Source organism: Protopterus annectens, chromosome 6.part0 (genome assembly GCF_019279795.1).
Source record: "Protopterus annectens isolate FY-2018-M chromosome 6.part0, PAN1.0, whole genome shotgun sequence".
NCBI lineage: Eukaryota > Metazoa > Chordata > Ceratodontiformes > Protopteridae > Protopterus > Protopterus annectens.
The window spans coordinates 915,205,539-915,225,281 of record NC_056737.1 but is presented as its reverse complement, the minus strand read 5'-3'; the positions used below and the strand labels follow the sequence as shown (position 1 = coordinate 915,225,281).

The 19,743-nt window shown below is 41.3% G+C and overlaps 1 protein-coding gene across 1 annotated transcript in view; it reads right to left on the bottom strand.

Moving 5' to 3' along the window:
- Positions 1–258: 258 nt before the first annotated feature.
- The window catches only part of LOC122804604 (extracellular tyrosine-protein kinase PKDCC-like), a 103,371-nt gene continuing 83,886 nt past the window's right edge, over positions 259–19,743 (bottom strand). Inside the window, exon 7 of the mRNA XM_044074566.1 lies at positions 259–923. Coding sequence (XP_043930501.1) covers positions 820–923 — 104 coding nt within the window. The 3' untranslated portion in view covers positions 259–819. The remainder of the gene's footprint in view (positions 924–19,743) is intronic.

The following is a 19,743-nucleotide window of genomic DNA, read 5'->3' as shown; positions in this document are numbered from 1 at the left end:
TAGTCTGGTCTGTTGAAATGATTTAGCTCATAAGGAATTTGTGCTCGAACTTCTGTGTTGAACAACCTAGAGAAAATAAATCTTTTTGTTTTAGGTTTATACATCACAAGCCTTCTCAAAAATTGTTGATTTACTATTCTTGCAAGCTTGGCTAATTAACAAAGCATTCCTTTAAATACCTTCACACTGACTGACAGAATTTAACAGTATGTGCAGTTTCACAATGCTCCAATGATCTAATTTTATCCCAGCACATAATACATTCACACACCCAAGATATTTTATTATTCAGGTATGTCTAAGTACAGAAATACAAGTTTACATTCTCATTATAATTGCGTTCTTTCACTGAAAGTACACACAAACCTGTAAGGTCATCAAAGTTAATCTGCAAAAGTGCAGAAAAGTGCATAAGTTATTATATTATACATTTAAAGATAACAACAACTTAAGTTCCAGGAATATACCAAAATCACAAATAAACACCTGAGATGCAGGATATAAACCCGCATCTTAAAGGACAAGTTGCATATCATGTAGACAATACTTCAGTTTGCTAAATTTCTTGCACTGACCACAGAGCTCATGAAGAAGGCTAACATAGTTTTCATATTGTACGTAATCACAATATTGATTTCCTTTAAATGTAAATCAGAGATGAAATAGCTCTTCTTCTCGATGTCAGTGGGAAATCTGATGTCAAGAATTTTCTCATTTTCTACTGGCAAATTGACAGCCTCATAAAACAATGTACAATAAATGATTTTATATCCTGATGATGGAAATAATTTCTTCACTAGATGTTTCTGTGATCTCTTTTCAGATTGTTGGCACCGAGGTATTTGACATTCTTATGTAAACTGAAGAATTCCTGTCTGGTATTAAATTAGTGAAACCACTTCTAAACCAAGCAAGGTATCGCCCTGCAGGGAAAAAATGTGAGAAGGGTTTTAACAGAATGGTTTTAATCAAGCTTATATTAACTTTCATTGCAAACTATTAGTTTTATCAGACATATTTCATAGCAAATTAAAATGAGGCTATATACATTCCTCAGTCCTTGACTACATTATTGGTGATTTAAGTTTCAATTACTCTGTAATGAAGATGGCTGACTAATTTTTATGAAGCAAATCAGATTAAATGACCATGATAATACTTTCATATAATATCAGGTCAAACTTTGGATAGTCAACTTGTGTAATACAAAGAATGAGACATAAAAAGGCAAGCTGCATACAATATGACTGCACTGAAAAGAACATAAATAATTCACAGCATCACAACTAGAAGGTGCAATATATTCTGAATAGTATACTATAGCATAAATTGTTTATACCACAAATGGCATTACATATCCTGAACAGGACATTACTATATAAACTGTTTAGCATGCAACTACACTTAGAACATTAGCTTATATTCAAATATTAACTTTGTAAAACATGCCTTTTGATATGCAGGGATGTGTAGATAACTGATGTGTCCCATTTTATGCCATTTCCATCTGTGCACAGTCACCGTCTTCTAGCAGGAGATGTGGATCTGTGCATGAACCTTTGTTTTACTCAGCATAGCCAACATAAATTACTCAGCTTTAGGTTTTGAACATCACAAGCCTCCCCATAAATATTAATTTTTTTTCTTACACTTGTGACTGATTAGCAAACACATTCCTTTACACATGGTGGTCTTCATCTGTCACCCCTGATATTTTGGTTACTGGCTAAGGCTCTTGCCACCCCATAGTGCCTTTTTTTTAGGCAATGTCACAAGAACAAAATTCCTGATGTAAAAATACCCTCTAGAAACAACCGAAATGCTGCTAAATGCTAGAAGTCTAAACCAGAAACTGCACTCACTGGAAGCAGTCCTCACCTTGGAGGATGCTGACATTTCTGCAGTCACTGAGATCTAGTTTAAGGCTGCGGAGAGCACACCAGCTATACCAGGGTACATTTCCTTCCACAAGTTCAGACCACAAACTGAAAAGATAAATACACGTGTAGATTGGTTCAACAGCATGACTCCCTTGAATTACTTCAGGCATAACTGACTGTAGGTAAGACCCCTCTTCAGGTCACTGACAACTATAGGACCCCATTATGAATCAGAACATGCATTCAGCCTACTTTGATCTACTTAAGTCAATCAGGATGCAATTAAACACCTTGGTTTTGGGTGACTTTAATTACTCATCCATTGACTGGGTAAATTATACATGTTCTAACTCACTTTCCCAAACGTCCCCTGACTTCATTAACTCCAGTGCCATGGACCAGCTTATTGACACACCCCAAAGCGGCTGAAACATCATCGATCTGGTGTTCACCAACATGGGGGACCACTGCACCATCACCATTGTGTGGTCATCCCTGGTGAGATCTGACCACAAATCAGTCTCGCTAGAAGTGACTATAACACAAGACCCCCCCCCCTTAGCAACAACTAGACTAAAAAAACTTCTTCAAGGCCAATTGCAGCCTCTTACATGACAGTATAAATAGCTTCATAGCCCCTCCTCCCACTGATGGAACAGACACCTATGCTGAGTTATACACCGATGCTTTATACAAGCACCTGTACAATTGTATTGACTCTGCCATATCTGAAAGAATCAAAGCAGGATCTTCAAGGAAAAACAAAAATATCTGGTGGCCAACTGCTATTAACATGCTACCAAACTGTGTGGGGTTGAGCTTTTGGAGATTTCCTATGTCTTTGTTAATAAGGTCCATGATGACTTATTCCATGGCCTTGCAGATAAGGCTGGTTGGGCTAATGGGGCTATAGTTTCTGGGGGGTCCATGGATGCACCCCCTTTGTGCAAAGGGATGACAGTAGCTGTTTTCCAATCCACTGGGACAAAGCCAGTGCTTAGGATGTGATTGAAAAATGTGCCCAGTGGTGACGCTAATTCCTGTTTTAACCCATGTAGAACACAGCCCAGGATGTTGTCTGGTCCCATGGAGGCTGTGTTTTATGCCTTGGAGAGGGCTTTTAAGACCTGCTCGTTGGAGATACAAGGTGAGAGACAGGTGTTAGGGATGCTTTGGGGTATATGTGGCTGGGACAGGGGAGTGAAGTTTTCACTGAAATTGTCAGCCAACAAGTTTGCTATATCCACAGGTTCTGTATATGTAGTATCATTAACTATGAGTTTAGCACAAGTCTGGGCCTTACCTTTGACTTTATGGATGTAGCTAAAGAATGCCTTGTGGTTATCCTTAGTCAGAAAAGCTAATTTGGATTCATAGTTAGTTTTAGAGGACTTCATTAGGTGTCTTATTTGTTTGTTTAAGTTGAGGAGGGAGTGTTTCCAGTTTGAGACCATTCCTCCCTACTCTTAGACAGCAATTTCTTTCTCCCATTGTATAGCCTATTAATGTTTTGTTGATGTCATATAGCAGGTTAAGGTCCTTTGAGCAAGTGACCCATGTGCCATTTGACTCACGAATGTGCAGCATTTCCAATAAAGCAGGGTCAGAGATTGCCTTGTATGCAAGGCAAAGATTGCCTCTGAGTAATCTGTATGAAACAAAATAAAGTGACAGTGATTTCAGATGAACCACTTTGAACAGATGCTGAAGGCCTAGAATTTTCCTTGTGAGGAACCTTTGTGGTCTCTCTAATTGCTACAAGTGCATGAAAAAGTACATACCAAAAGGGATGTTGTGCTCAATTATTGACCTGATGAGGGAAGAGTACAGGGAGGTTATAACTTCTTTTTTTCTGGAGGCAATGCCCTTACTTATGAGATGAGCAATATAGAATGCTCTTCTTACCACTGTGGAGACATGGTGGTCAAAGGTAAGGTTACTGTCACCACTGAGTCCACACTTAAGGTGTTGCTATTGATGTGGCAGTTAGCAGGAACATCACCCTTACCAAAAGGGATAATAATAAATTTTTTTGCATTGAGTTTAAAGCCATGACTTTGGCACAAATCATTTGTTTGTGTAAGACTCTCTTGTAGGATGCTGACATCATTTGGAGATTCTATGACCACTCCCAGTTTGCAGTCATCGGCAAACTTTGCCAGCCACAGATTTTAGTTTTTGCTTGTACTTCGGAGAAATAGATTCTAAACAGTAGAGGTCCCAGGACTGATCCCTGTGGAACACCACTGGTTACAGGTCTGCTGTTGGAGGTGGAGTCCCCTATTTTGACTATATGGGTTCTATCAGTGAGCCACATAGTGACCCCTCTAAAGAATAAGGGTTGATACCTAGCTGGGTGAGTTTGAATTAATGATGCCTGAGCGTGGCATAGTGCCAAATGCCTTGGCTAATTCTAGGTAGGCTGCATGCACAGATTTCCCCTTGCCCAGAGCCTTGGTGACTGTCTCAAAGAAGTCCACCAGGTTTAAAAGGCATGATCTCCTTTTGAAAAATCTAAACTGAGTAGGGTTAAGTGTTTGGAGATTACCTGTATCTTTGTTGATATGGTCCATGATGATTCAGTCCATGGCCTTGCAGAAAAGGCTAGTCAGGATAACAGGTCTACAGTTCCCACTGTCAGTGGAAGCACCACACTTGTGCAAGGGAATAATGGCGACCATTTTCCATTCACAGGTTCATAGGTTCATAGGTACTAGGCTAAAGGCCCTAGTGCCTATACAAGCCTAGCCATAACAATTCCCTGGCAATTTCATCCCACACTATTTACGTCCCTGGGCCCCTGTCTAGCAGGGTGACTGACATGATCCCCGGGGTGAATTTCCTTTCTCCCATCCAATCGTCAAGGTTCCTTTTGAAGAGGAACATGTATGGGTAGTCTATTCCAGAGTCTGGGGAGTCTCTGGGTCAGGAGCCTATCCCTCCAGCATGTTTTGTTTATTGTGATGACAAGGTTTAGATTCCTGGAGCATGTGGCTCTGAGGGATTCGGATTTCTTTAAGTGTAGCATGTCCAACAGCTCTGGGCTTGACATGGCCTTGTATGTTAAGCAGAGATCGCCTCTGAGTAGACAATATGCGACAGAGTATAGCTGGAGTTTTTTAAGGTGGTCAGCGTAGGGTGTCTGCTTTAGGCCTGTGATTGTTTTAGTGAGGTATTTCTGCATTCTTTCCAGTTGTTGCAGATATCTTGAGAGGTACATACCAAATGGGGCGTTGTATTCTATAATGGGTCTAATGAGGGATGAGTACAGTGGAACAATGACCTCCTTTTTTCTGGATGAAAAGCCCTTAGTGATGAGGTGTGCCACATAGAAGGATTTTCTGACTGTCATGGTGATGTGGTTATCAAAGGTGAGACCACTATCCACCTGTGTCCCTAAGTCTCTTATCACACTTTTGGTGTTTAGTGTACTGCCACCTATTTGGTAATTCATGGGTACATGTTTTTCCCAAAGGGGATAACTATACATTTCTTGGCATCAAACTTGAGCCCATGGCTCTGGCACCAGGCATCTGTTTCTGTAAGGCCCTTTTGTAGAGTATCCACATCATTTGAGGATTCAAAAATGGATCCCAGTTTGCAGTCATCTGTGAACTTTCTTAGCCAGAGTCCCTTAGTGTTCGCCTGTACTTCAGAGAAGTAGATGCCAAACAAGAGCGGTATCAGGACAGAACCATGAGGTACTCCACTTGTCACTTGTCTGGAGCTCGATTTGAAGTCGGCTGCTTTTACAGTGTGAGTTCTGTCAGTAAGCCAGTTGGCAACCCATCGAGTGATGTAGGGATTAATGCCCAGCTTAGTAAGCCTATCTATGATTCCAGAGTGGGGGATGGTGTCAAAGGCCTTGGCGAGGTCCAGATAGGCTGTGTGGACTGCATTACTCTCATCCACGGCTCTGGAGACTGATTCAAAGAAGTCAATCAGGTTCAGGAGACAAGATCGGCCCTTCCACAAACCCAAACTGCGTGGGGTCTAGTGTGTGAAGGTTGCCAATGTCTTTGTTTATAAATTCCATGATAATACGTTCCATGGCCTTGCAGATCAGGCTTGTCAGACTGATGGGGCGGTAGTTCCCGGGATCCAAGGTGGATCCTCCTTGTGGAGTGGGATAACTGTAGCTGTGCACCACTCAGTGGGCATGAAGCCTGAGCTGGCATGAAGCCGGTGCTCAAGCTATGATTGAAAAGAGTACCCAATGGTGTTGCTAATTCTTGTTGGAGCCCATGTAGGATGCAGCCTGGGATGTTATCAGGTCCCATAGATGTTGTGTTCCTGGCCTTAGAGAAGGCATTAACAACCTGCTCTTTAGAGATACAAGGTAGGGGACAGGTGGCAGAGATGTCATATGGTACATGTGGCAGGGACAGGGAAGTGAAGTTTTCATAGAACCTGTCAGCCAACAGGTTAGCTATGTCCACAGGCTCAGTATATGTGGTATAGGTTCATAGGTTCATAGGTTCATACAAGGCTATCTGCCCAAGGGCATTTATAAGCCTAGCCAGTTCAGCACAAATCTGGGCTTTTCCTTTTAGGTTACAGATGTAACTAAAGAATGCCTTATGGTTGTCTTTAGTTGAGGAAGGTAATTTGGATTCATAGTTTGCTTTGCGGGACTTCACAAGTAGTCTTATTTGCTTGTTTAAGCTGATGAGGGAATGGTTCCAGTTTAGTGCTCGCTCCCTCTTACTCTTAGATAGTAATTTCTTTCTCTTATTATGAAGCCTGTTAATGGCAGTTGTCCACCAGGCAGGTTTGCTCTTCCTTGAAAAGCTTATTTTGGTCCTATCAGGTATGGCTGAGTCAATGCAGTTCTACAGGTGTTTGTATAAAGCACTGGTGTAGAATTCTGCATAGGTATCAGTTCCATCTGAGGAGGGAGGTGCAGAGAAGCTATTTATACCATCACATCAGAGGTTATAATCTGCTTTGGAAAAGTTTTTTAGTTTAGTTGCTGCTGTGGGGGGTCATTTTTAATAGTTAGATTGATTTGTGGTCAGATCTCACCAGGGAAGAACGCACAGTGGGGGTGTTACAGTGGTCTCCCATATTGGTAAGCACCAGATCCAAGATGTTGGCACTCCTTGTGGGGGTGTCAACCAGCTGGTCTAGAGCATTGGAGTTAATGAAGTCGAGGAACCTTTCGGCAAGTGAGTTTGAGGACAAGTAATTTACCCAAACAATGGCTAGGTAGTTAAAGCCTCCCAAAACCATGGTGTTTGGATGTATCTTTATAGACTCAAGTAGATCCAAATAGGCAGAGAGGGTGCCCTGATTCATGGAGTGGGTCCTGTAGCTGGCAATGACTTGAATAGGTGTCCTGCCAACAGTTAATTGCACCTGAAATTATCTCCAGGGAATCATGCTGTTTGACGAATCTGGAGGTGTATTTAACTTTAATGAAAATTGATACAACACCTCTTTTAGATTTCACACCTTCAGTTTGTGGTCTGAACATGTGGAAGGAGGTGTAACCCAGTATGGCTGGGGTGCTCTACACATCCCTGAACCAGGTCTACATGACTGCACAAATGTCTGCTTCTTCCAAGGTGAGGACTGCTTCCAGTGAGTGTGGTTTCATGTTAAGACTCCTAGGGTTTAGCAGTATAACCTTGAGATTGTTTTGGATGGAGTTTTTACATCAGGAATTTTGTCCTTGAGACATTGCCTAAAAAAGGCATTATGGGGGAGAGAAGAGCCTTAGACAGTAGCCAAAATCCCAGGGGTGACAGATGAAGACAATCTCTGGCAAAGCATCAAGGTCTGTCAATCATGTCATCCCAGGGTGACAGATACTGGATCCCCTTAGAATGACACCAGAAACAAGCCAATTATTAAATTAATCATTTTCTGTCTGTATTGAGGCATCATCCTAGGTGAAGGTAAAATGCTGCTTAAGACTAGGGACATACCTGCCTGATACACATAGTCCAAGAGCTCAGTCATTTCTCTCTTTATATAGTCCAGAGAGGTACATCTGAAGTCATTCACACCAACATGAACTATGACGGATTAATAACAGTACCTGTTGTTGAGAGACTTGAGTGCATGTGTGATGTGGCATAGCCTGGCACCTGACTAACCATGACCTTTTCCTTGTTCAGCCTGGTGAGAGGGACACCTGTGTGTCTCATGATGGAATCACCTATAACTAATATGCTTGGTTTTGTGGTTTGCATTAAGGACTTGATGGGTGAGACACTGGTATTATGTGTATTACGTCTTGCAGAGGAAGTATTATGTGAAGCGTGCTTGTGTTTGTGTTTGGGAGATCTCTGGTATTTAGGTATGTTTCTGGTGAGGACCTCTGCATATGTAGGTATGTGTGATGTGGGTTTGGGTGTAGTAGGAGGTGTTTTGTGCATGCTGACAACCAGCTCATTGTCAGATGTAGTAACTGGTGTGTGAGAGAGCATGGATTCAAGGTTCTTAATATAGTTGCATCTCTCACATGTTGATTTGTGTGGACTAGGAGTAGAGGGCTGTCGGTGAACATGAGGCAGTTGCTACACTGCCTCAGGATACCCATGTCAACCAAGCTGGGTGGGAAAACTGTGGGAAATTGTCCATTCATAATGTAAGGCAAATTTATATGATCAGAAAAAGAGGTCACACTTAGGAATGGCTTGTGGGTGAGAGATGTGTTGGTACCTCTGAGGCTAGGCTTAGTGTTCCACCTGATAGCAAAGCAGGGCTGCAAAAAACCTCTGGAGGACCACAAGCTAAGTGCTAAGGGAAAATTTAACAAGCAAAATGTTTGCATCTAAACCTCCAATGGTAACCAGCACCACTATTTTATTTTTTATTTTTATTTTACATTTGTTAACCGGGCTAGTCCAACTGGAAGTATTTCCATTTTCAGTAGAGGCCCGGGGAGAAAAGCTCCACATAGAGATAAACACAGTTACATGATATACAAAAATTTAGCTGTGGTAAAAAGGAGAAAGGAGGTGGGGATATACAAATATGCAGAAACACATCATAGGATTCAATACTAACATAACATAAAAGGATTCATCATTCTCACACAATAAAATTAAAAAATGACACTTGTTTCACATTATTATATAGGAAGGTTATAGAGGAGAGTAAGAGAAAAGAGAAATATACAAAAGAACAAAAAGTGAGTAGATTCAAAGATCTATGCTTTCAGTAAAAGAAATGCACCTAGAGGAGGAGAAGGATATTAGAGAGTTGGCACTTATAAAGTGATGGAAGTAAGGCTTGTAGAAGAAAAAGGACGAAGGAGAGGGAGAGGGAGGAGTGGAGGGATAGTAGGGGATCTAGTCGGGTTACAGCAGGGACATAACCATTGCTTTTTCAGGTAAGTTCTGAGTTTTGTCTGAACAGAACAGGAGTTGGAATAGAAGTAAGTTCAGTAGGAAGTTGATTCCAGTGTTTACCAAGGGCATTAGAGAAAAGGAGTCACCAGCAAGGTTGTTGGATTTAGTTAAAGTTACTAGTAGTTTACTGTAGGAACGAAGTGAGTTCAGGTTAGAGTAGGGGGTCAGAAGTTTGGAAAGTGCAGGAGTGTTATTTGGTTGATAGAAAGCTTTATGGACAAAGGAAAGTTGGGAAAGAAGCAACATATTTTCTAGTTCTAGCCAGTGAAGTTGCTGAAGGTTCAGGCAGTGGTGGGTTCTAAATTGATTGCCAGTTACAAATCTAGCAATACTATTATATGTGTTAGCCAATTTTGAGAGATTGTTTTTCTTCAGGTTAGTGTAAATTGGTGAGGCATAGAGAAGAGTTGAAATAAGGTGAGAGTGGGCAAGAGTAGCTTTGGCTACGGGGTTAAGAATGTTCTAATTCTGTAGAGGGAGCCCAGTTTTCTGTTTACAGTTTTAATGGTATTATTGATGTGACAATCATAGGTAAGGTTGTTGTCAATCATGACTCCTAGCAGTTTGGTAGTGGAGTCAGCTGATATTAGGGTGCCATTAATAGAAGAGATGGAGAAGTCTAAAGTGGGGGACCTAGTAGTAGGTTTAAAGAGGAGGAGTTTTGTTTTTAGCATTTAAAAGTAGGCAGCGTTTTAAGAACCATGCTTCTACTGTGTGGAATACATTTTGAGTAATAGTTTGTAGCTCTGAAACGTTTTAGCTGAGCAAATAAGAGTGGAGTCATCGGCATATTGTATGCATGTAGCTTGTGGAATAGCTGCTTGTAGGTCATTTATAAAAAGGGAGAAAAGGAGAGGTCAAGAATAGAGCCTTGTGGGACACCAAGAGAAATTGGAAGGAGAGAGGAGAGTTGGTTATCCCAGAGGACTGCCTGTTTCCTGTTAGTGAGATAGGAAGTAAACCAGAGGATAGCCTTAGGTTCTAAAGCAAGAGATTCTAGGATTTTTATGAGGAGGGTGGTTAACCATGTCAAAGGCTTTGGACAGGTCAATAAAGAGTGCAGAAGAAAGAATGTTATTATTGCGGTTTGTGTTTATGAAGTCAGTAAAGGAAAGAAGAGCAGTGGTAGTACTGTGAAAAGGCCTGAAGCCGTGTTGACAGGGAGTTAGAATGTTATTTTTGGTTAAGTAGTTCATTAGTTGGTAGTGAACACATTTTTCCATGATTTTTGCTAGGGGAGACAGGAGTGCTATAGGCCTGTAATTAGAGTATTCATTGGAGTTACCTCCTTTATGTAGGGGTATAATGTGTGAGATTTTCCAGATGTCAGGTATGGTACCTTCATCAATAGTTCTATTAATAAGGATGGATATGGGATAGGCTATAACCTTAGCTGCTTTTGGAGGTATTCAGATGGAAGTTGGTCGGCCGATGGGGTACATGGTTTAAGTTTTTGGATACATTTTTGGATGAAGGTGGTGGAGATAGGTTGTAGAGTGAAGGTAGGTTGATTAGAAGCTGCTTGAGCAGGGATGCTAGAATTGTCAAAGGAAAGGTGGGAGGCCAGAGAATTGATGGTATTGGTGAAGAAGGAGTTGAAAGCATTTGCAGTTTCATGGGAAGAATTGTTTTCGGATCCAGAGGGAGAGGGGGTGATAGTTTGACCAGGATGAAGAAGTCTGTTCAAGGTTGACCAGAATCTTTGGGGATTATTATGATTAACTTGTTGGAGGTTACTATAATAGTTTTTTTTGTCTGAAATAATAGCTTTTTTAGTACTATTTCTTAAGTATCTGAAGGTCTGTTGATCAGAGGGAGTTTTACTAGTTCTCCATTTTATCCAGGATTTGTTTCTGAGTAGCATTTTGTGCCTTGTTTCCTTAGATAGCCAGGGGGCGGGTTTAGTTTTGACTCTGATAGTTCTTTTTGGTGCATGATTATCTAGGATTGATAGGAATGTGGTGTTAAAATATTGAACTGCTTCTTCTAGAGGAAGAGTTTTTAGAGGTAACCAGTTGCAGGCATTTAGTTCAGTGCTAAATAGGGTGGGGTTAAAGTTTTTATTACTACGAGAGGTTCGGATGGTAGGGGCATTAGTAGCAATGTTCTTCTTTCTTATGATATAGGTTAAGTTGTGGTCGCTAATGTCATCTGGCAAAGTGCCGGTTTGATATTGTAGCTGTGGTTTATTAACAAGAATCCAATCTAGTATACTTTCTTTGTTGTTAGGTTTATTGATTCTAGTGGAGGTATTTATTGTCTGAGTAAAGCCATGGAGATTAATATGAGAGACTGGGTTATTAGTATTAACTGATGACCAGTCAAGGTTGAAGTCTCAAGTATTATAGTTTCTTGTGGGAAGGTGGATGATGCCCAGCTAAGGAGATTTTCTATAAGTATGGAGTTATTTCCAGGAGGTAGATAAGTACCAATAATATAAACGGCTTTATTTGGGTTGAGTTGCAGCTTTGATATAAGGAGCTCAGTTTTGGTGTTCTCTAGGGGAGCATAGGGTACTAAGGATATATTTAGTTCAGTCTTAAATATGAGTGCAACTCCTCCTTGAGTATTACGGTCTTGTCTAATAATGTTATAACCTGGTGGAATGATTTCTGTATCCTTAGTGAGGGGTTTTAACCAGGTTTCCGTTAAACATAGGATGTCAAAAGAGTAATATTCAAGAAGAGAGTGGAGATGGGTGACTTTGTTGTTAACACTTCTGATATTAAGGTGTCCTATGAGTAAGGAATGAGCATTAGAGGTTGGTGAAAGAAGGAGGAATTTGAGATAATAGGTGTGGCTTCAGAGGAAATAGTAGAGGACCTGGGTTCGGATGTATATCACCATCTACCAGGGTAGAGGGGTTGTAGTTTAAGTGTGGCTTATTAGTAATCATCATTAAGTATTTTAGTTTCCTTAACATGAGATTATTAGTTTTGAAATGGGATAGTCTGTGATATTTGGCTAGGAGGTAGGAAGAGGTAGAAGTAATGTTTGAATGTGTGAACTTTGGGGTTATTAAATTAGAGGTAGTTTGTTTGGAAGAGGTTTTAAGGTCAAAATTATATTTTATTTCATAGAAGGTTAGGAGATAGGGTAGTGTAAGTACTAAGGTAAAAATGAACAAGGGAAGTAGCTTGGCTGTGTTTTGTTTTATTATAAGGGCCAAGGATGGTGTTTTTTTGGTTTTAAAAGACATGGTGAGGAGTGGAGAAAGGAACTGTCAGAGTAAAGGTTGGGCTACGACTAAAGTGTAAGTTAGAGAAACTAGATGGGAAGAGCCACTGTATTAGCGTAGGAGTAGGATGGAGGGGGAGATGGGAAGGAAAAAGAATGGTAGTAATTAGTGGGAGGAGTTTTACAAATGAGGTCACTGTTATGGATAGGTGGGATTCCTTAGGGGGAGTGGTAAGTGAGGTATAAGGGTGAGGGTGCGTGGGGTGGGTGGGATAAGGGGGTAGGGAGGGGAGCGAAGGGCAGAAACAAGCAGTTTCAGGTGAAAACAATCAGTGAAGAGCAGATCATACAGGTGAGTTAACCAAGGGATATGTGAAGGTTAGAAGGAAAAGTTAGGAGTGAGCAGATGCTAGAAATAGTAGGGAAAGTAGATAAAGGTGAAGGGGTGAAAGGGACTACCAGAGGGTAAGATAGAGAGACATTACTGGGGAGGAATTCCTTCTAAAGGGGAATATCTAAAGAGAGGGCGCCACCTAGAGGCAACAGCAGGTACTGGAACAGTGGCTGCTTACAGGGCTTACTGCATACAGTAAGAGGCAAGGTTGCTGGGGATACTAATGGAGACCTATGGTCAGTTGGTTGGGAGAAGCAATGTGTGGCTGCTGGCTGACCTGGCTTCGGGTTGTACAGTTAAAGGCTAACAACAGTTATTTGCAAATTGCAGGAATTGTAGGACATACTTTCTTCTATCTTTCCAGGAAAGAGCTCCCAATAGAGGGATGGTGTAGGTCCTCACAGTGGTATAGGAGGCAGCAGTCTTAGTTAGGTTACTAGATTCCGGACCTAGTAGTGGTCAGGAGGTGAATATAGCTAGGAAAAAGAGGGGAGAAGGTAAAGATTTAAAATATAGGGCAGAACAAAACCTTAATAACACTCTATCATGAATACAATAATCACCCTTCTAGGAAAATATACAAAGCCAGGCTCAATTCCTAGAGGAGAAAAAAGAAACAGGCAGCAGCATACAAAATCAAGCTTGTTATCAAATTCTATTCCCACCATCTAGTTCCAAAACTTCATGTCTCTATGTACTAACAAACAAGTTTAGCTAAGCATTTCATGGCATACAGGACTGGACAATGGAAGTCACCAAAAATAGAAACAGTGAAATCAACAAGTTAGCACGCAGTAGCTATAAACTGAGCAAACATACGATGCTAAATTAACAAGAGCAGACCAATTTGTAAAAATAGTTCACCATGAACTAAACAATGCAGTATTAGCTTACAGCTGAACAGAGGAGGTTTAAAAGGGGTTGCTTTAATGTTCTAGATAAAGACAACGAAGCATGAAAGGTAAGCATTCATACTAAGGTAGTGCTCAGAAGCTTAGTAAGGCAACTGCGAGGGAATACATTAAGCACATGTGGAGTAGCTGAGATAAAACACGCTACTAACTTCCACACTTCCGAGAGGTATTGGGCTACAAATATACCTTAATTGGGTGCTTGTTGCCAAGGATTAACCCAAATGCAAGAATTTATGGAGTGGGTAGGGCGCGAAAACCAGCCCACGGAAAATAAACCAGTTCCCAGTCGGGCAATGCAGTCTAAATTCCTACCGCTGTTCACTAACTAAAACCAAATCATCATCAAGCAATGCGGTGTTTTTCACAAATACCGACAGTAAAGTATAGTGGCAAGCTTGCAGATCTATCTGTGATCAGTGAGATACAACAGGTTTATCGCTATTCAGCATTAGTCGTACTGGCGATAAACAGCGATTCTAGCAGCACTCAAACTGATTAAACAGTGCAGCATTGGTAACAGGATTGCAAAGGCGAGTAAAAATTAAAGCAGTAACAGAGCCAATACAGCTACGATATATCGCAGCAGTTACACATCATAGAATTAGAAACAGGAAGAAATAACACGCTACTTACACAAACCTAGAACGCCAAGGCAGGGCGCACAGCAGCCTGGGGATTCTAAGGGAAAGAGTCAGCGCGTTTATGGGCAGGTGTATATATAGTTTTAAGAAAGGAAGTAGGGTTGGAGGGGGGAAAGGGGAGGAGTAGGGGCAGGCAGGAAGACCGGAAGAAAGGTGAATTGCCAGCCCTGAAAGTACAGGAAAGTGGAAATTGGGCAAGGAGGGGAGCGGAGCAGGGCAGAAACAAGCAGTTTCAGGTGAAAACAATCAGTGAAGAGCAGATCATACAGGTGAGTTAACCAAGGGATATGTGAAGGTTAGAAGGAAAAGTTAGGAGTGAGCAGATGCTAGAAATAGTAGGGAAAGTAGATAAAGGTGAAGGGGTGAAAGGGACTACCAGAGGGTAAGATAGAGAGACATTACTGGGGAGGAATTCCTTCTAAAGGGGAATATCTAAAGAGAGGGCGCCACCTAGAGGCAACAGCAGGTACTGGAACAGTGGCTGCTTACAGGGCTTACTGCATACAGTAAGAGGCAAGGTTGCTGGGGATACTAATGGAGACCTATGGTCAGTTGGTTGGGAGAAGCAATGTGTGGCTGCTGGCTGACCTGGCTTCGGGTTGTACAGTTAAAGGCTAACAACAGTTATTTGCAAATTGCAGGAATTGTAGGACATACTTTCTTCTATCTTTCCAGGAAAGAGCTCCCAATAGAGGGATGGTGTAGGTCCTCACAGTGGTATAGGAGGCAGCAGTCTTAGTTAGGTTACTAGATTCCGGACCTAGTAGTGGTCAGGAGGTGAATATAGCTAGGAAAAGAGGGGAGAAGGTAAAGATTTAAAATATAGGGCAGAACAAAACCTTAATAACACTCTATCATGAATACAATAATCACCCTTCTAGGAAAATATACAAAGCCAGGCTCAATTCCTAGAGGAGAAAAAAGAAACAGGCAGCAGCATACAAAATCAAGCTTGTTATCAAATTCTATTCCCACCATCTAGTTCCAAAACTTCATGTCTCTATGTACTAACAAACAAGTTTAGCTAAGCATTTCATGGCATACAGGACTGGACAATGGAAGTCACCAAAAATAGAAACAGTGAAATCAACAAGTTAGCACGCAGTAGCTATAAACTGAGCAAACATACGATGCTAAATTAACAAGAGCAGACCAATTTGTAAAAATAGTTCACCATGAACTAAACAATGCAGTATTAGCTTACAGCTGAACAGAGGAGGTTTAAAAGGGGTTGCTTTAATGTTCTAGATAAAGACAACGAAGCATGAAAGGTAAGCATTCATACTAAGGTAGTGCTCAGAAGCTTAGTAAGGCAACTGCGAGGGAATACATTAAGCACATGTGGAGTAGCTGAGATAAAACACGCTACTAACTTCCACACTTCCGAGAGGTATTGGGCTACAAATATACCTTAATTGGGTGCTTGTTGCCAAGGATTAACCCAAATGCAAGAATTTATGGAGTGGGTAGAAAACCAGCCCACGGAAAATAAACCAGTTCCCAGTCGGGCAATGCAGTCTAAATTCCCTACCGCTGTTCACTAACTAAAAACCAAATCATCATCAAGCAATGCGGTGTTTTTTCACAAATACCGACAGTAAAGTATAGTGGCAAGCTTGCAGATCTATCTGTGATCAGTGAGATACAACAGGTTTATCGCTATTCAGCATTAGTCGTACTGGCGATAAACAGCGATTCTAGCAGCACTCAAACTGATTAAACAGTGCAGCATTGGTAACAGGATTGCAAAGGCGAGTAAAAATTAAAGCAGTAACAGAGCCAATACAGCTACGATATATCGCAGCAGTTACACATCATAGAATTAGAAACAGGAAGAAATAACACGCTACTTACACAAACCTAGAAAGGCAGGGGCACAGCAGCCTGGGGATTCTAAGGGAAAGAGTCAGCGTTTATGGGCAGGTGTATATATAGTTTTAAGAAAGGAAGTAGGGTTGGGGAAAGGGGAGGAGTAGGGGCAGGCAGGAAGACCGGAAGAAAGGTGAATTGCCAGCCCTGAAAGTACAGGAAAGTGGAAATTGGGCAAGGAGGGCGGAGCAGGGCAGAAACAAGCAGTTTCAGGTGAAAACAATCAGTGAAGAGCAGATCATACAGGTGAGTTAACCAAGGGATATGTGAAGGTTAGAAGGAAAAGTTAGGAGTGAGCAGATGCTAGAAATAGTAGAGAAAGTAGAGAAAGGTGAAGGGGTGAAAGGGACTACCAGAGGGTAAGATAGAGACATTACTGGGGAGGAATTCCTTCTAAAGGGAATATCTAAAGAGAGGGCCACCTAGAGGCAACAGCAGGTACTGGAACAGTGGCTGCTTACAGGGCTTACTGCATACAGTAAGAGGCAAGGTTGCTGGGATACTAATGGAGACCTATGGTCAGTTGGTTGGGAGAAGCAATGTGTGGCTGCTGGCTGACCTGGCTTCGGGTTGTACAGTTAAAGGCTAACAACAGTTATTTGCAAATTGCAGGAATTGTAGGACATACTTTCTTCTATCTTTCCAGGAAAGAGCTCCCAATAGAGGGATGGTGTAGGTCCTCACAGTGGTATAGGAGGCAGCAGTCTTAGTAGGTTACTAGATTCCGGACCTAGTAGTGGTCAGGAGGTGAATATAGTTTCTTCTATCTTTCCAGGAAAGAGCTCCCAATAGAGGGATGGTGTAGGTCCTCACAGTGGTATAGGAGGCAGCAGTCTTAGTTAGGTTACTAGATTCCGGACCTAGTAGTGGTCAGGAGGTGAATATAGTTTCTTCTATCTTTCCAGGAAAGAGCTCCCAATAGAGGGATGGTGTAGGTCCTCACAGTGGTATAGGAGGCAGCAGTCTTAGTAGGTTACTAGATTCCGGACCTAGTAGTGGTCAGGAGGTGAATATAGACAAACCTAGAACGCCGAAGGCAGGGGCGCACAGCAGCCTGGGGATTCTAAGGGAAAGCCTTGGTATGTGGCTGTGCATGATGGTGCTCTACACTCAGACAAGTGCAAACACAGGCCTTAAACAAGAGATAACCCTTTTAACTCAAACTAGCCAATAACAATGCTCTCTCTGAGCGTTACTCTAGTCACCCTTGATAAGATGGGATCAAGCCAGCACTCTCCTTTCACAAGGGTACAGAACAGCCTTCACCTAGAAGGATGGCTTGAATTTGAAGCTCAGAAGTTACAAAACAGACCCAGAAACAGCAATCCTAGAATTAGGCTATGCTACAGCTGAACTAATACTGTATACAGTAAAATGTGACACAAAAGAGTTCAGACAATTCAAGCAGACAGTACAATGCAAATACAAATTATATGTACAATATAAGAGCAGAAACAGACACTTAAAGTTAGTTGGAAGCAATGGATGCCTCAGATCATTGAGTGCCTCAGTGAAGAGCTGGTTTTAATGCTTAGGTGATACCAGTCTAGATTCAACAAGCCTGAGCTATAAAATGCATAAGTACTAGAAATTCAAAGTGCATAAAATCACAGTCACAACAGCAAAAAGTAGTTTAAATAAAGCAGCAATTCACCAGCAATTCCCAGCTTAGAAGGGTGTAGGCCACACTCTCCTGCCACAAGATTCTAGACCACAAACCTTTGCAGCGTATTAAGCTGCAGTGGAGCTCAGATTGAAAGAAAATTAATGTCCGCCATTATTTTACACTCACTAAGCAGTGCATTTGCTGTTTAGTGAGTGTAAAATAAAAAGAGGAAAAAAAATAGAAAGAAAATTTTAAAAAGTGTGTGCTTATGTCTGTGTGTGAGTATATGCATGTATGAGAGTGAGAGTCACATTGATCGAGCTGTTATTTTACACTTGCTAGGCAGCTCTTTTGAAACATAAAAGTGTGTGTGTGTGTGTGTGTGTGTGTGTGTGTGTGTGTGTGTGTGTGTGTGTGTGTGTGTGTGTGTGTGTGTGTGTATGAGAGAGAGTAATCCAGCACTGGCAGCTGCCGTTGAGGTTTGCATACCACCAAGATAGCCCAAACATCTCAACTCTCCAGATTTTTAACTCATATTTTTGGTCTGTTCCTCATAAAATTTGTGGTTTTCTAGCAAAACACTGTAATGACCTGTAGACTGAAGTCATATGATAATGATGTACATTTGAGTTTCAGATTTCATATCCTTCATAAAATGCATGTTAACACAAACCCTGTTCTTCTAGAAACTTTCTAAGATTGTAGGAGCAATATTTAAAACCTGTCCCAGTTTTTGGACCTTTGTCTCCCCATTATGTAAGGCTTTGTCCAGATTTCTTACACTATGAGGTTGAGAGGTATGAGACAGCCATAAAGTCTAAAGTAAATGGGGGAACAAAGGCTTGAAATAGTGCCAGATTCAAATTACTGGCAAAGTTTTTGTAATGATAGGGTTTGTGTGAGCATGCATTTTCTGAAGTGCAAGTGTGTGTGTGTGTGTGTGTGTGTGTGTGTGTGTGTGTGTGTGTGTGTGTGTGTGTGTGTGTGTGTGTGTGTGTGTGTGTGTGTGTGTGTGTGTGTGTGTGTGTGTGTGTGTGTGTGTGTGTGTGTGTGTGTGAGACAGTGAGTGAGATCACGTGACTACTGGCAGCAGTAATAAAGAGGTTTGCGTAACTCTTCACCTCTTAGCTCAAACAATCGAGATAAAGCCTAAAATAAAGTGGAACAAGGACTCAAAAATATGAACAGGTTTTAAATATCACACATAAAATTAGAAAGTTGCTTAAATAACAGGATTTGTATTAGTGTGAATTTCCTGACGGAAATAAAGTCTGAAACTCAAATGTATGTCATTATTTAGTGACATCAATCCCCAATCACTGGCAGCAAATCACACATTTTAGGAGTTGTATCTTTCAGCTTTTCCCGGTTAGGGGTCGCCACAGCGGAACTCCAGTCCGCTAATGATTGGCAGTAGATTTTTACGTGCTGGCTTGTTGGGCCTAACGAACAACCTTCAACGAAGGAACGCCCATTCATGCATGTCGCCACATAGAAGACACTCTAACTGAGAATCAAATGGGCAACGTCTAACTATGAGGCGACAATGCTACCACAGCACTACATTTTAGAAGTAAGAAACCAAAATATGAAGTATGCATATGGATATTTTTATCAGGTTATATTTTGGATGTAAAATATTTCCTCCAACACTATTTACATACACTACAGCAAATACAAAACATTAGGTGGAGGAACCATATTACATCAAAAATTATAGTAATAAAAAAAAATAGGTAAGTAAAACACAGCAATTTTACAGAAAGACCATTGTCTAAATGCAATTATGCCCTCCAGGGTTAGTGTTACTGTGTAACTAATGTCCTTCCAGGGGGTGTAAAGGTCATGACACCCCTGGGTGGGTGTTATTTTAGCAATAACCCATGCCTGGGTGTGGGTAA